At 41.7% G+C, this 16,665-nt stretch overlaps 1 protein-coding gene across 1 annotated transcript in view; it reads left to right on the forward strand.

Moving 5' to 3' along the window:
• ATAD2B (ATPase family AAA domain containing 2B) overlaps window positions 1–16,665 on the forward strand; it is a 182,184-nt gene that overhangs the window by 110,687 nt on the left and 54,832 nt on the right. The window contains exon 23 of the mRNA XM_065401026.1: window positions 6,369–6,491. Within this exon, the coding sequence (XP_065257098.1) occupies window positions 6,369–6,491 (123 nt within the window). The remainder of the gene's footprint in view (window positions 1–6,368; window positions 6,492–16,665) is intronic.

The raw sequence follows: 16,665 nt of genomic DNA on the forward strand, positions 1-16,665 counted from the left end.
AGAGCAACCCAGAGTGTCTGTCATTTGAAGATATTGCTGGGTCCCTGAGTTCAGGGTCATACGAAGCCATCTACTCTATAATGGATAGTGGCACCTTCCAGCTCAGCTCAGCTCCACTCTTGGAGGATTTTTCACCTTCCTCCTCTTCATCTTCAGGTACCTAACAAGGAGCAGTTTCTGGAACCTCGGTCACCTCCACCGACTCCTTCAAGAGAAAGGGAGTACAGTAGCACCTCAGAGTTACGAACACCTCAGGAATGGAGGTTGTTCATAACGCTGAAATGTTAGTAACTATGAACAAAACATTATGGTTGTTCTTTCAAAAGTTTACAACTGAACATTGATTTAGTACAGTTTTGAAACTTTACTATGCAGAAGAAAAAATGTGTTTTCCATTTATTTTTTAGTAGTTTACGTTTAACACAGTGCTGTACTGTATTTGAGCTCCACCACCCCCCCTTTTTTTGTCTCTGCTGCTGCCTGATTGTGTACTTCCAGTTCCAAATGAGGTATATGGTTGACTGATCAGATCGTAACTCTGGGTTTCATAACTCTGGGGTTCTTGGGCTAATGTGCCCTACCTGTATGGATTCCAGCCTTGGCCATACTGGCCCGGCTGGCCTCAACACCGAAGAAACCCAAGCCATCATTCAGCTTCTCTGAAGGAGCCTGCATTTTAATTGTGTCAGAAAAGCCCTCAGGGACTTGTTCCTTCCCCCATACATCAAGTGGCTATGAAGTTTCAACAACCTATCTCCGAAGAGGAGGACGGAGGAGTGCAGGATGACCCTTCTCCACGCCAAGATTTCTCATCATCTTCACTGGACAAAACAATGATCTCCTACATTCCTCCAATAATGGGGATGATTTTAAGATGAATCAAGAGCTTTTAAAGAGCGTGAAAGAGGCTCTGGAAGATTCCTCGGACCTGGTACAGGAGAAAACATACAAGCTATTTCATATCCTGCAACCAGCTGCACAGAGCAGAATAGCCCTCCCAATTAATAAGGGAATCCTCCAGCCAGGGGAGTATTTATGGGCCATCACCCACCATCTATCACAGCAATCTCAGAAGGGTGAACAAAAATACCAGTTCTCCCCTTAGAGATCTGAATATTTCTATTCACTTCTGATGCAGCGTTGGAATGACTATTTATGCAGGGTATTACCACTACACTAATTTAACCATAAGTTCCTTATTAAATCCAAAGGCCAAATGGTATTTATACAATAGCTGTATACATTCCTAAAAAGCCTAAATAATAAGCAATTTACTAATCCAAACAGTAACAAAATATTTAGAATCATAGAATCCTAGAATATCAGGGTTGGAAGGGAACTCAGGAGGTCATCTAGTCCAACCCTCTGCTCAAAGTAGGACCAATCTCCAATTAAATCAAATTTATAAGCATTCAATCAAGATACTTACAAACAGGCTAACCTCAAGGGTTTAGACCCACAATGGTCAGTCCTAACTTGGTTAGGCTGGTATTAGCAATGAACACTTTAAGAGTTTACCCTTTTATACACTTTAATAAACAAGTGAAGTCATTGCCTATTGCTAACTTGGCTAAAAACCAGGTTTGGCCAGTTTGGTGTCATTGCCTGTTAAATCCTTTCTTATTAACTATTCCTGATAATTGGGACCTTTTCTTTGTTCTATCTTATCAGTTACCTTTTATATCCAGATTTTCCAATTAAGCCGTTGCCTTGCAAGGCCTTCCCATGACTGCCATGGCCTATAGAAAACATTTTTTTCTTTTTAAACTAATTTAACCTTTTATCCTGTACACAGTCATCCCTGGTAGTCACCACAGTGAGTGGAAAATCCAAGCTGGTACACAAATCCACCTCCAGGGAGACAGAACCAAAGAAATTAGATCTTTTTGGCTGAAAAGTTTATTCTTCAGCATCTCTTCAGATCATAATTGCAAATTATTTGGCAGATTTCTCAAACAAATTACCTTCAGATCTGAAGGAGTTTGAATTGATCTATGCAGAAGGTCAATTCATTGCTACCACTCATTATAGGCAGTTCTAGACTCTATGGACATGGGAGCTATATTGCTGGCTAATGGAATTTGCAAGTGAAGGGATTCAGGTTTGTCTTCGTCAAGACTCCCTAAGGAAGTGCAGACTACAGTGCAAGACTTGACATTTAATGGGAAGGACTTGTTCAGTCCAAAGACAGACACAAAATTGCACTCCTTCAAGGATTGTTGGATCATGGTCAGATCTTTGGGCCTTTACTTCCCAAATTTTAGAAGAAAGTATTATAAATCCCAGTTCTCTTCTAGGCAGAAATCCCAATTAACTACTTCATGTTTTTAACCATCAGAAACAATCAAGCCAGTTCAGAAAAAGAGAGAGGTTCCAAAAGAGAGAACCAGCCTTGTCATCTACTATCCAACCATCTCAGTCACAGAAGCAATAATTTTGATGCTTTGGTTGAGTATACTGCACAGGACAATGTGGATCTGTATCCCTCTCTCCTGCCACTCCCTCTATTTTGGTTCCTGCCTCTCTTTGTGGATGTCTGGACTGCAATAACATTAAACTGTGGGTCTTGTAGTTAATCCAAGAGGGACATACCCTCCAATTTCATACCTTCCCCCATCCCTTTTCAGGAAATAATCTCATGTGAGTCTCATGCACCAAGAAATACATTCTCTATTGGAACTGGGTGTGATAGAGCCTCAACTGCTAGCCTTCAGAGAGAGAGGATTTTATTCCCCTTACTTTCTTGTACTAAAGAAGAAAGGAGCTGGTGACCCATACTAGATCTCAGGCTCCTCAGCACTTAGATAACCAGTGTCAAATTTCACCTGGTGACTCTTGCATCCACCATACCCTCTTTAGATCACATGTACTGGTTCAGTACCCTCAACTTGCAGCACACCTATTTTCATGTGCCAATACATCCATTGCACAGGAAGTTTCTCTGCTTTCTGATGCTGGATGACCACTATTAGTTCAGAGTCCTCCCATTTGGCCTCTAAGCTGCACCTTGAGTTTTTACAAAATGCCTGTCAGTAGTAACCACCTGTCTGCAATGTCAGTGTATTTACTGCACACATTACTGTCTGTGTATGTGGATCCCAGAACCCCTACATCCCCGCAGATCAGGGATTCTTTGAGATGCTGGATGGTGAAGGAACTGAGTGCTGGGTGGGGTTGGTTCACCCTTATGCCCTCAGAAGGGAGCATGAGGGCATGAAGGACACATGTGTGACCCTTGTTGGACACTACCGACCTTCCAAACTGTGCAAGGGGAACCAGAGCACCATGCACAGGATTTACATGCTTAGAACATCTCAAAGAACAGTTACTATAAGGTAAACAACCCTTCCTTTCTTGTATCCTCTCTGTAGTTGTTACAGGTCTCTGTGGAATATATGACTTGCTGTGCCAGTATAAGTCACCTTTATGACAGCATAACTGCATAGTCACTGAGGCTTTTACTGGTATAACTATTCTGGTAGACCAGTCATCTCCAAACTTTTTTGATCGCGCACCCCTATCAGTAAAAAAATTTTGAGCACGTACCCCCTGCCGCGCCGAAGGGTGTGTCGGGGGGGAAAGTCGTTCGGACTCCTGCCTGACGAAGCAAAAAACAAAAAAAAGTGCTCCTCCTGCCGCGCAAGGATCCTCTTGCGCACCCCATTTTGGAGACCACTGTGGTAGACTATCACACCCCTAGTCAAAATAGTTATGAAACTGAAAGTGAAACTTTCAAGTGTTGACCAGGCCTTAGAGATGAGCCCCCAACCAAAATCCTAAATCTGAAAACCCTGGACTTTGGAGAAGCTTTTATCTGGGGCCAAAGTTGTTTTTTTGTTTTGGAACCATCTCTGCTGTTGTTAGATCATCTTTAGTCTCTTTCACACTTAAAACAAAGAATGCATACATACTGTTGTGTGAACTCAACAGGGCATAAAGCAAAATACTTTATAACCATACTTTGCCAAAAACCTCCAGGCTTGCTCTTCAAATCTATCTGCAGCTATGAGTAATTTAAAAAATGATAAAGGTAGTTAAAGCAATGTAAAATTGTATCTCCTTCCCTACCAAAAAGTGAATACATCCTTAATATACAGTCTCTGTTACCTTTGCATCCCAAAGTCATGCACTTGGGACTGTTTTGTAGGAAGTGATTCTAGGGGCATGCAGAAGTATAGATCTAACACCCTGTTTTGGGTCAAGCTCCAGCAACCCGCTTCATTCTCTAGAAAATTAACTATTTTTATGTTTATATTGCAATAGTACTTAGAATGTACTAATAATTTCCTATCTGCAGAAGTTAGTTTCCACTATTGACTGATTCTACCAGCCCTTCTAGTACTCTCAGCTTATTACTATACAGTGATGATCTTATCCACATCATATATCGTCAAGGCTATCTACACTACTATACTTGGTGAAATCTCATGCCATTACTCATCAACTGTGAAGCACCAATAGTGGTAGCAGGAGGGAATACCAGCATAGACAGGGTATAGGAGATTTTTGTCACTTTCCTCTAATCCTAGGTGACATGATGGTAAAAATAAATTAAAATGAATAAAAAACAAAAAATAGGTGTCCTGTCAACACTAGCAACAGTCTTATTGTTGCTGTCCCTGTAAGGGTGATAATGCAATAGTGGGAGACTTCCCAAAGAAGTGTAGATAGTGCCTAAGAGACCAGGTTAATGAGTTTTCTCTACTTTGGCTTTTGACTCAGCAAATTCTCTCTCTGCCACAAAAATCACTACTTTAAAAGATCTAAATAATGGTATCCTTAATTGCTCTCTTATGCTCTTCTAATGATTATCTGTAGTGATTCTTAAAGTTGGATTAAATGTGTTAATTGCACAATAATATAATTTAGCCATTAGTATTTAATGTTTGCTGTTGAAATAATTATACCATTCAGAAAAAGTAATTCAAGATGGATTATTGGCAATCTAGTTTGTACTAAAAACAAAGAAATAACTGGATAGAAAATGGTGTTGGGCATTTAGCTGAGTAAAACATATCCCACAATGCTGTTTCTCCCCAGTGCAGCTTTTCCTATTACAATCTCTGCTCATTTTCCAGCAAACTAATGTTGGAGTACTGTCTTGTCTACATCTGAAACTAGTGGAAACCAGTAATCTCTTGAGAAATATTCTTTCACTTTTAATACTTGTGGCTCCAATTTGGACAGTGAAGTTTCCTTGGTGCCATGTCCCCCAGATCCAACTGAATACACAGCAATACTCTGCAGACTTACTTTCTGCCAGTTACGTTCATAATTTAAAGCCACCAAAGAAGCAAACATCAATATCATCAGCATAATAGTCAGTTAAGCACAACCTTGAGTCTGTTACAGTATGATGTTTATTTTACAAATAAAAAGGCAACCATAATCTGAAGCAAGGAAGTAGGTGGGTGATGTAGAAGACTACTAAAAATCTTAATACTATTGACACTAGACCCTGGAAGTTTTTTTTATACAGCAGATTCAGGAATAAATGACTTTTCCAGGTTTTTCATATAAGACTGAGGTTTCCATAGTCCCTTGTGATTTTTAAGTGTTTTAAACTAAATAGACCAGTAATACTCACTTCAGTAACCCACTCGGCAAACTGATTTCCTGGTTTGTTTGTCACTGAAGATCAGTTCATTGAGGTGGCAGCAGGCCCTGTGTGAACGATGTCATGGAAGAATACCACAGTATCCTCTGGCCTAATTTCAGGGACTCTGTACTATCTTGAAGCAGGCAAGGCCACTTCTAATTGTTCAGTGGTACTTTTCCCCCTTCTGATTCTCTGATGAGGGTTCCTGGTGATGCAGGCTTTGTGATCCCATAGCATATCTGCTTGGAAACCACGGGAAATAGAACTTAACACTTTGTTGCATAGGTGGTTCTTTTGTCTACCAAGCTTGACAAATTTTTAGGCATCACTTTCTACTATGATATAAATTAATCTATTTAGGATGGTGGAAGCCCACTTGTTGGCGTTGGAGAAACTCTACCAGTGATCAACTCAAAGCAACAGTTTTCCACCTTATAAAAATTCTGTATTGCCCAATAGTTAAATTGTTTTTAAACTCGTGTGATCCATATGCTAACTACTAATTAAAAAAAAAGAAAAGGGGGGGGGGAAGGGAAACTGGAGTGCGACGTACTCCACAGAGGCACTGGCTTTCAGACCTAATGTGACGGTGGTCTGTCTTCATTTTTCTTATTTGTTTGATTTACTGGGTTTTTTTTCTTCCATTTCAAGGTATGTATTGTTACTGTAATAGATATATTATTAAAATATAGTAAAAACACACACAGATATATAAGAATGTGTGTAAAAATAAGTAAAACTAATGTCTTATATTAACTATTTTTTATAGATAAAATAATTAGACACAGAGCTTGTACCTTGAAGGACACAGCACATGCCATAATTGCTGCTGAGCTAGATCCCGAATTTAATAAAATGTGTGAAGAAATCAAGGAAGCGAGAAGAAAAAGAGGTAAGTTTTGGAACTTTAATCTAAAGAAATATTTATTGTAGTGCAAAATATCAGATAATGTAGTTAAATAAAAATAGGCATAAAGTCAAAACTAAAAAATATAAACGTTTGTATAAAAATTTGAGAAGTTTAAAAGCAAAAGCGGGTGTACTAGGATGCCTGGCAGAGGAAAAAATCATTGATATAAAAGGTATTACTGAACATGGTGGAATAATGTAATACCTGGCTATAAACTATACAGAAAGGACAGATTAGGTGAAGCGTGGTTGGTGGTGTATCTAAAAAGTTTCCATAGGATCTAGTGGGATAAATATCCTGATTGGAGAGCATTGCAGTTGGATACATATGGATTCAAATCCCAAGCTGCAAGAGTACAAATATACCTCTGGATCAAGAAAAGAATACTGAGTGCACAATGTTGAGAGAGTTCACACAGGCAGCAAAGTTTAACAAAAAAAAAAATTATGAGACTTCAGCTATTCACATATAACCTGGTCAAATATCACAATGAGCCGAGAAGAAATTTCGTTAAATTTTAAATGAATGCTTCTTGAAACAGCCTTCTAGAGCACATAGTAGTAGATGCTATTCTCAACATAGACCCAAGTGACCACACTATAATCAACATCCTACAGGGGAGGAAAGGTATCAAAAACTAACACAATGACACTAAACTTTAGAAAGGGAGGTTTCAGTAGTATCAATAAGCTAGTCAAAATAGCCCTAAAATCAAAAGCAGAGGAAATAAAGTTTAGATTTGGCATGGATGCTACTTAAGAAAACAACAGTTTCATATATTCTAGGGCCAGAAGGCACTATTGTGATCATCTAGTCTAACTTCCCTAAATTCCTGTTGGAATAGAGCATATTTTTTTTGATGACCATCCAATCTTGATTTAAAGATTTCCAGTGATGGAGTATCGACCACATCTAGCAATAAGTTGTGTCAATGGCTAATTACCCACATGGTTAAAAATTTCCATATTATTTCTAGTCTAAATTAGTCTAGCTTCAACGTCCAGCTGTTGGAACTTGTTATAGCTTTGACTGCTAGGTTGAAGAGTCCTCAGAAATCCAAATTCTCTTCCTCCATTTAGGAACTTGGAATGTGATCTAGTTACCTCCATAACCTTCTCTTTAATAAACTACATAGCTTGAGCTCCTTGAGTCTCACTATAATGCATGTTTTCCAATCCTTTAAGCACTCTTGTGGCTTTTCTTGGAACTCTGCAGTTTATCAACATTTTTCTTGAATTGACACCAAAACTGGACATTAAGTATTCCAGTAGCAGTTGCACCTGTACCAAATACAGAGGTAATATAACCTCTCTGCTTCTGCTCTATTTGTTGATTCCCCTGTTTGTACATCCAAGGATCGCATTAGCCTTTTTGGCCATGAGATCACACTGGGAGCTCATATTCAGCTTATTATTCACCATGGCCCCAAGCCCTTTTCAGAGTCACAGCTTTCCAGGATAAAGTCCATCTTGTGAGTAAAGCCTACATTCTTTTTTCCTTGATGTATAGCTTTGTTTGGTGTATTGAAACACACATTGTTTGCTTACACCAAGCTTAACAATTGATCCAGATCACACTGTATCAGTGACCTGTCCTTTTTTGTTATTTATCACTACCCCATTTTGAGTCATCTGAAAACCTTATCAATGGTGATTTTGTTCCCGGTCATTGACAAAAATGGTAAATAGCGTAGAGCCATGAACTGATCCTTCTGGAACCACACTAGAAGCACACCTGCTCAATGATGATTCCCCATTTACAGTTTTGTTTTGAAACTTAACAGTTAGCCAGTTTTTAATCCTTTTCATGTGTTCCATATTGATTTTGTATTGCGTTAGTTCTTTAATCAGTATGTTGTGCAGTTGCAAGTTGCATACCTTACAGAAGTCTATTACATCAATGCTATTAACTTTATCAACCAAATCTGTAACCTAATCAAAAAGATACCAACTTAGTTTGACAGGATCTAATTTCCACAAACCCATGCTTTCCACAAACCCATAATTATCTTACCCTCCTTTAATTCTTTATTAATAGACCTGTATTAGCTATTATGTTATTTTCCCTAGAATCGATGTCAGACTGACAGGCTTATGGTTATCTGGGTTGCCTTGTTTACACTTGTTAAATACACCTTTACCCCGATATAATGCGACCCGATATAACACGAATTTGGATATAATGCGGTAAAGCAGCACTCCGGGGGGGGGGGGGCTTTGCACGCTGGTGGATCAAAGCAAGTTCGATATAACGCGGTTTCACCTATAAAGCGGTAGGATTTTTTGGCTCCCGAGGACAGCGTTATATCGAGGTAGAGGTGTACTGGCATAATGGTAGCTTTTCTGCAGTCTTTTGGATCTTCCCAAGTGTTCCAAGACTTATTTAAAATCAACATTAACAGTCCAGAGAGCCCCTAGGCCAGCTCTTCTAAACTCTTGGATGCAAGTTATCCGGATCTATTGATTTAAAAAGGTTTAACTTTCGTAGCTGCTGTTTTAACATCCTCCTGATTTAGTGTTGGAATGGAAAGTATTTCATCATCATGATATGAATATATAGAATCATAGAAATATAGAACTGGAATGGACATTGATAGGTGATCTAGTCCAGACCCCTGCACTGAGACAGGACTAAGTATTATCTACATCATCCCAGACAGGTGTTTGTCTAATCTGTTCTTAAGAACCTACATAGGTAATTTGTTCCTAACTGTAAGGGTAGTTAATCACTGGAAGTTTTCTTAATGTCTAACCTAAATCTCCCTTGCTGCAATTTAAGCCCGTTGCTTCTTGTCCTGTCCCCAGTGGTTAACGAAAATAGTTTATCACCCTCCTCTTTATAACAATCTTCTGTATACTTAAGACTCTTATTGTCTCCCCTTTCAATCGTCTTTTCTTCAGACTAAACAAACCCAATTTTTTTAGTCTTTCCTCATAGATCATGTTTTTTAGACCATTTTTGTTGCTCTCCTCTGGACTTCCTCCAATTTTGTGCGCATCTTCCTTGAAATGTATGGTACCCAGAACTGGACACAGTAATCCAGTTGAGGCCTTATCACTGCTGAGTAGAGTGGAAGAATTACTTCTCGTGTCTTGCTTACAACATTTCTGCTAATACATCTCAAAATGATTTTTTTTTTGCAGTATTATATTGTTGACCCATATTTAGTTTGTGATCCACTATGACCCCAGATCCTTTTCAGCAGTACTCCTTCCTAGGCAGTCATTTCCCACTTTGTATTTGTGCAGCTGATTTTTCATTCCTAAATATAGTACTTTGCATTTGTCCTTATGGAATTTCATCCTGTTTTTCAGACCATTTCTCCAGTTTGTCAAGATCTTTTTGAGCTCAAGTGCTGTGCTCCAAAGTACATCATCTGTCTTTTTCCCAAATACAGAACAGAAATATTTATTTAACACTTCACCTTTTTTGTGTTAATATTGACAATTCTACCTTTTCTGTCTAGTAATGGACCAGTATTATTATTATAATGTGTTTTATAGAGCAGGGTTTTGTAGTAGAGTTTCATAAGTCCTGTGTACCTCTGAACAAAAAGGGAAGCAGGAACGCAAGAAGTAAACCTAAATATCAAGTTTCAGGAGAGTATTTGAACCAAAAAAATACCCTTCAGAATTTGGAAATCTAACCCAACTAAAGCCATTAAAAGGAGTCTAAACTCCAGAAGGTAATATGTAAGAAAAATTAAGAGGGCTATGATGGAATCCAAAGAGGAAATAAGTGAAGATCTAAAATCAAACAAGAAATTCTTTTAAGAATATCAGAATCTGGAAAGCCTGTGAAGGCATCTGCTGTATCACCAAGAATTAAAAGGAACAATTAAGGAAGATAGGGACATTACTAAGAAGCTAACTGATTTCTTTGCATTAGTCTTCACAATAAGGGAGATACCTAGAGGCAGATTCTTGGTGTAAATTGTTACAGATCAACTGAAATCAATAGAGCTATCACAGTTTACACCAAGAAAATCTGCCTTTTAGCCTGCCCTTTAGCAAAGATGAGGTACTATCAGCTTCAGTAACTCAGCCAGAGTCTTACATGAATGGGTGGATGAGGTTCTGTGGCCTGCAATGTGCAGGAGGTCAGACTAGATGATCACGATTGTTCCTTCTGACCTTAAAGACTATGAGTCAATGATATTGAGCTGCCAGAGTAAGAGAATCTTGGAGCAGATTCATAAACTAAGAAGTAATACATCACCAGGTCCAGAAAGTTATTCACCCAAGAGTTCCCTAGAGCTTAAAAATGAAGTGACTGAGCTGCTAGCAAAAATAGCTGCCTGTGCAACCTTAATAGGGTCCCTTTCTGCACATGCATTATCATAGTCTTTAATTACATGGTCATGAACTACTTATCACACTCTAACAAATGTCATCTGTGTATGTGCAAACTGAGATTTTTCAACTTGGCCAAATTTGAGCATTTTTTTCACGGGAATAGCAAAAGGCATGTTTTGCACCAGAGTGATCCCCATGTCAAATTTCAAGTCCTGGCTCCAAAGCATGGATGTGCTGGAGTTTATCAGAGAAATGGCTGTAAGAATTTCTTTTAACATGGGGGAAAATAACTTACTTTTCCCTGATCTCATTCTCAGAAACAGCTGAATCGTTTTCCGCTAACCTTGCCCCCCAAAATTAGCCTGAGGCAGATGCCTGGAATGGAAAATTTTAGTTGTAATGGTTTAAGTATGGCAAAGTTATAAGCAGTTGAAAAGGGTCTTATAATGGGAAGTGTTGGGCAACCTTAACTTAAAGACAGTGTTACCAGCTCTACCTGTAAATAGGCTGTAGGGATGATCTAAGAAACTAAAGACAAACGTTACATCTGGAGCTGATAAATAGATCAAAATGATAATTAAAAATCGAGTAATAAAACATGTAAAAGATCATGGAATCATAGAATATCAGGGTTGGAAGGGATCTCAGGAGGTCATCTAGTCCAACCCCCTGCTCAAAGCAAGACCAATCCCCAACTAAATCATCCCAGCCAGGGCTTTGTCAAGCCTGACCTTAAAAACCTCTAAGGAAGGAGATTCCACCACCTCCCTAGGTAACCCATTCCAGTGCTATCACAATATAATAGGGTCCAACCAGCATGATTTCAATAAAGGAAAATCATGCCTTGCTAATCTGCTAGTTTCTTTGACTATGTCAGTATAGTAATGGTGTCCCTAGCCTCTGTTTGTCAGAAGGTGGTGATGGACGGCAGGAGAGAGATCACTTGATCATTACCTGTTAGGTTCACTCCCTCTGGGGGCACCTGGCATTGGCCACTGTCGGTAGACAGATACTGGGCTGGATGGACCTTTGGTCTGACCCAGTACAGCCATTCTTATGTTCTTATTTAGACCAGAGATGGCCAACTTGTGGCTCCGGAGCCACATGCGGCTCTTCAGAAGTTAATAAGCGGCTCCCTGTGTAGGCACCGACTCCAGGGCTGGAGCTACAGGTGCCAACTTTCCAATGTGCCAGGGGGTGCTCACTGCTCAACCCCTGGCTCTGCCACAGGCCCTGCCCCCACTCCACCCCTTTCTGCCCCCTCCCCTGAGCCTGCCATGCCCTCGCTCCTCCCCTCTCCCTCCCAGGGCCTCCTGCATGCCATGAAACAGCTGGTCGGGAGGCACGGGGAAGGAGGGGGAGGTGCTGATCGGCAGGGCTGCTGACGTATTACTGTGGGTCTTTGGCAATGTATATTGGTAAATTCTGGCTCCTTCTCAGGCTCAGGTTGGCTACCCTTGATTTAGACTTTCAAAAGGTCTAGGGCCCTTGCAATATACTACTGAATTGAGCAGTCATGATGTCGGAGGCAAATTATTATAGTGGATCAAAAAGAGAGAGAAATCCAAGTAGGAATTAAAGGTTAACTTTCATTACGGCAAAAAACAGTGTGCAGCAACTTTCTGTACGAGGACCGTTGTTGTTTAATATATTTTTAATAAGCTGGATAAAGGGTGAAGGGGCAAACATTTACAGATGGAACAAAATTTTTAGTCAAGTCCAACGAGGACTGAGAGAAACTGTAGAAGGACTGTAAGCTGGGTGAATCAGCAACATATTGGTTGATGAAATTCATTGTTCTTCTTTGACTAGTGTCCCTATGGGTGCTCCATGGTAGGTGTGCTTGTGTCCCTGCGCTGCCAGAGAACTTTGGTAGCAGTGTCCATTCGGCCTGCACATGTTCCCCCCCCACCCCCTTGTGCTCTGCCATGAGGCTAACCAGTGCGTGTGGGCGAACCTCCCCCCCCCTTAGTTCCTTCTCAACCACCCATGGCTAGACATGGAGCTGTTAGCAGTCCGTTCATCGGATTGTTATCTTTCTCTTAGCACTTCAGTAGTTAGTTAATCCCCTTCTTAGTTGTAGAGCTTCCTTTATTTTCTTTCTTTTGGGGGTGGGGGGTAAACTTTTTATTTCCCCCCTTTGTCTGGGGTTGCTCCAGCATGGGGTATGCCTGGTTCACCAGGCTTTAAGAGGTGTGTCTCATGCAAGGAAGCTATCCCTGTAATGAATAAACATTCCCGCTGCATCCATTGCCTTGTGGAAAGCCACATTTCCCAAAAGCGGGGTCTCTGTCAACGACTCAAGTCCATATCTCGGAAAGACAGAGAACTGAGACTAAAACTTCTCCTCATGGAGGCATCTCTTCAGCCTTCCCTGGACCCACGTCAGGAGTCATCCAAACGGTGCAAATCTTCCTCTCTTCCCCACAGCCCTCAAGATTTATAGACTATGGGTTGAAGACAATAGCCGCAGACCCCTCATGTAAGTTTTCAAAAAAAGAGGGCCATGAGCCTCCAGAGTGAGCCCTGAGCTAGCTGAAAAAGATCACTGTCTTGTTCGGTATCATCGATACTGTCAGTACCGAGACAATCTAAACACGGTATCCATAGCTAACAAAAGTCTGAAGCAGCAGGTACCATTCATGCATCTAAGCATCTGATGGGCATATGCACCAAAGCAACAGTAATGACAGATAAAAGCAGGAACAGAGACCACACCACTGCTAAGACGATGCTGCTGGTCTGAGTGTTACCATTAGCAACATCAAGAGTGAGGCATCCAGCCTCTGAGCACTCAGTATGGCCCAGATCACCGATCTGTTCAGTGCTGCTGGCCCACTGACAACCACCATTGGCACTGAGTAGGTCGCCACTGCAGGAATTTAGACACTCTAGAGACCTCATGGTATCTGACATACCAAAGTTTCCCTTGCTCTGTACCAGTGCTAAGTTTACTTTGGACGCTGGACTCTCCACCGGTACCATGTCATGCACCTCCGTTCTCCAATGGTGAATTGGATTAGTGAACAGGAGGAGGTCGTTTCCCATTCCTCCTCCCATGTTCCTAATAGTGCCCACTACCAACTTGTTTGCTCCTCAACCAACATGGTATGACCAACTATAGGCGCCACTATCGGGACCCCTTCCACCGCCCCAGTGGCCCTACTGGGATCCCTGGGCGGCATACAGACTCCACGTCTCCCGAGCATCTAGTGTGGCCCACCATAAGTCTTTGAGGCGCTTTCCCTCAGCCACGGTATTCAGAGCCTCCGAACATCCAGAGGAGATCATGGAGGGAACCAGAGGGTGGATTCAAGGGGAACAACATCTCTTCCTCCTCTCCAGACAAAGCAGTGATGCCCCCTCCACCATCCCTCGTAAATGACTTCAGGCTATTTCAAGAGCTAGCTAAAAGGGTGGCAGATGTATTGCAGGGACCTCTTGAGAAGGTAAAAGACACCTATCAGAAAATCTTGGATATCTTGCACTCCTCATCTTCCTCCAGAATAGCCCTCCCCATCAACGAGGCCCTTCTTATATGGCAAATCTCTGCATCAGTCATTCCTATCCGTACACAGGCTGATAAGAAATATTACGTCCCGGCTAGGGATATGGAGTTTTTTTCCCCATCCCCCACACTTATTCCATTGTAGTGGATGCAGTAAATGCCCGAAGTCGCCAATACCAGGTGAGGTCTACCTCCTGTGAGAGGGATTGGAAGTGCCTCGATGTATTTGGGAGAGAGGCCTATTCAACCGCTACACTGCAATTCAGAATTGAAAACTGTCAAGCTCTGACAGCAAAATACGACAACGTCAATTACGCCGAGCTTAACGTGTTTATTGATCAGCTCCCAGAGTCACACTGTGCACAGTTTTGGGTAGTGCTGTCAAGCGATTAAAAAAATTAATTGCGATTAATCGAGCTGTTAATAATAGAATACCATTTATTTAAATATTTTTGGATGTTTTCTACATTTTGAAATATTGATTTCAATTACAACACAGAATACAAAGTGTACAGTGCTCACTTTATATTTATTTTTATTACAAATATTTGCACTGTAAAAAAACAAAAGAAATAGTATGTCAATTCACCTATCATAGAATCATAGAATATCAGGGTTGGAAGGGACCTCAAGAGGTCATCTAGTCCAACCCCCTGCTCAAAGCAGGACCAATTCCCAACTAAATCATCCCAGCCAGGGCTTTGTCAAGCCGGGCCTTAAAAACCTCCAAGGAAGGAGACTCCACCACCTCCCTAGGTAACGCATTCCAGTGCTTCACCACCCTCCTAGTGAAATAGTGTTTCCTAATATCCAACCTGGACCTCCCCCACTGCAACTTGAGACCATTGCTCCTTGTTCTGTCATCTGCCACCACTGAGAACAGCCGAGCTCCATCCTCTTTGGAACCCCCCTTCAGGTAGTTGAAGGCTGCTATCAAATCCCCCCTCATTCTTCTCTTCTGGAGACTAAACAATCCCAGTTCCCTCAGCCTCTCCTCATAAGTCATGTGCTCCAGACCCCTAATCATTTTTGTTGCCCTCCGCTGGACTCTTTCCAATTTTTCCACATCCTTCTTGTAGTGTGGGGCCCAAAATTGGACACAGTATTCCAGATGAGGCCTCACCAATGTCGAATAAAGGGGAACGATCACGTTCCTCGATCTGCTGGCAATGCCCCTACTTATACAGCCCAAAATGCCGTTAGCCTTCTTGGCAACAAGAGCACACTGTTGACTCATATCCAGCTTCTCGTCCACTGTGACCCCTAGGTCCTTTTCTGCAGAACTGCTACCTAGCCATTCGGTCCCTAGTCTGTAGCAGTGCATGGGATTCTTCCGTCCTAAGTGCAGGACTCTGCACTTATCCTTGTTGAACCTCATCAGGTTTTTTTTTTGGCCCAATCCTCTAATTTGTCTAGGTCCCTCTGTATCCGATCCCTACCCTCTAGTGTATCTACCACGCCTCCTAGTTTAGTGTCATCTGCAAACTTGCTGAGAGTGCAGTCCACACCATCCTCCAGATCATTAATAAAGATATTAAACAAAACTGGCCCCAGGACCGACCCTTGGGGCACTCCGCTTGAAACCGGCTGCCAACTAGACATGGAGCCATTGATCACTACCCGTTGAGCCCGACGATCTAGCCAGCTTTCTATCCACCTTACAGTCCATTCATCCAGCCCATATTTCTTTAACTTGGCGGCAAGAATACTGTGGGAGACTGTATCAAAAGCTTTGCTAAAGTCAAGGAATAACACATCCACTGCTTTCCCCTCATCCACAGAGCCAGTTATCTCATCATAGAAGGCAATTAGGTTAGTCAGGCACGACTTCCCTTTGGTGAATCCATGCTGACTGTTCCTGATCACTTTCCTCTCCTCTAAGTGTTTCATAATTGATTCCTTGAGGACCTGTTCCATGATTTTTCCAGGGACTGAGGTGAGGCTGACTGGCCTGTAGTTCCCCGGATCCTCCTTCTTCCCTTTTTTAAAGATGGGCACTACATTAGCCTTTTTCCAGTCATCCGGGACCTCCCCCGATCGCCATGAGTTTTCAAAAATAATGGCTAATGGCTCTGCAATCTCATCCGCCAACTCCTTTAGCACCCTCGGATGCAGCGCATCCGGCCCCATGGACTTGTGCACATCCAGTTTTTCTAAATAGTCCCGAACCACTTCTTTCTCCACATAGGGCTGGTCACCTTCTCCCCATATTGTGCTGCCCAGTGCAGCAGTCTGGGAGCTGACCTTGTTCGTGAAGACAGAGGCAAAAAAAGCATTGAGTACATTAGCTTTTTCCACATCCTCGGTCACTAGGTTGCCTCCCACATTCAGTAAGGGGCCCACACTTTCCTTG

The sequence above is a fragment of the Emys orbicularis genome, chromosome 3, assembly GCF_028017835.1.
Source record: "Emys orbicularis isolate rEmyOrb1 chromosome 3, rEmyOrb1.hap1, whole genome shotgun sequence".
In the NCBI taxonomy this organism is placed as follows: Eukaryota; Metazoa; Chordata; order Testudines; family Emydidae; genus Emys; species Emys orbicularis.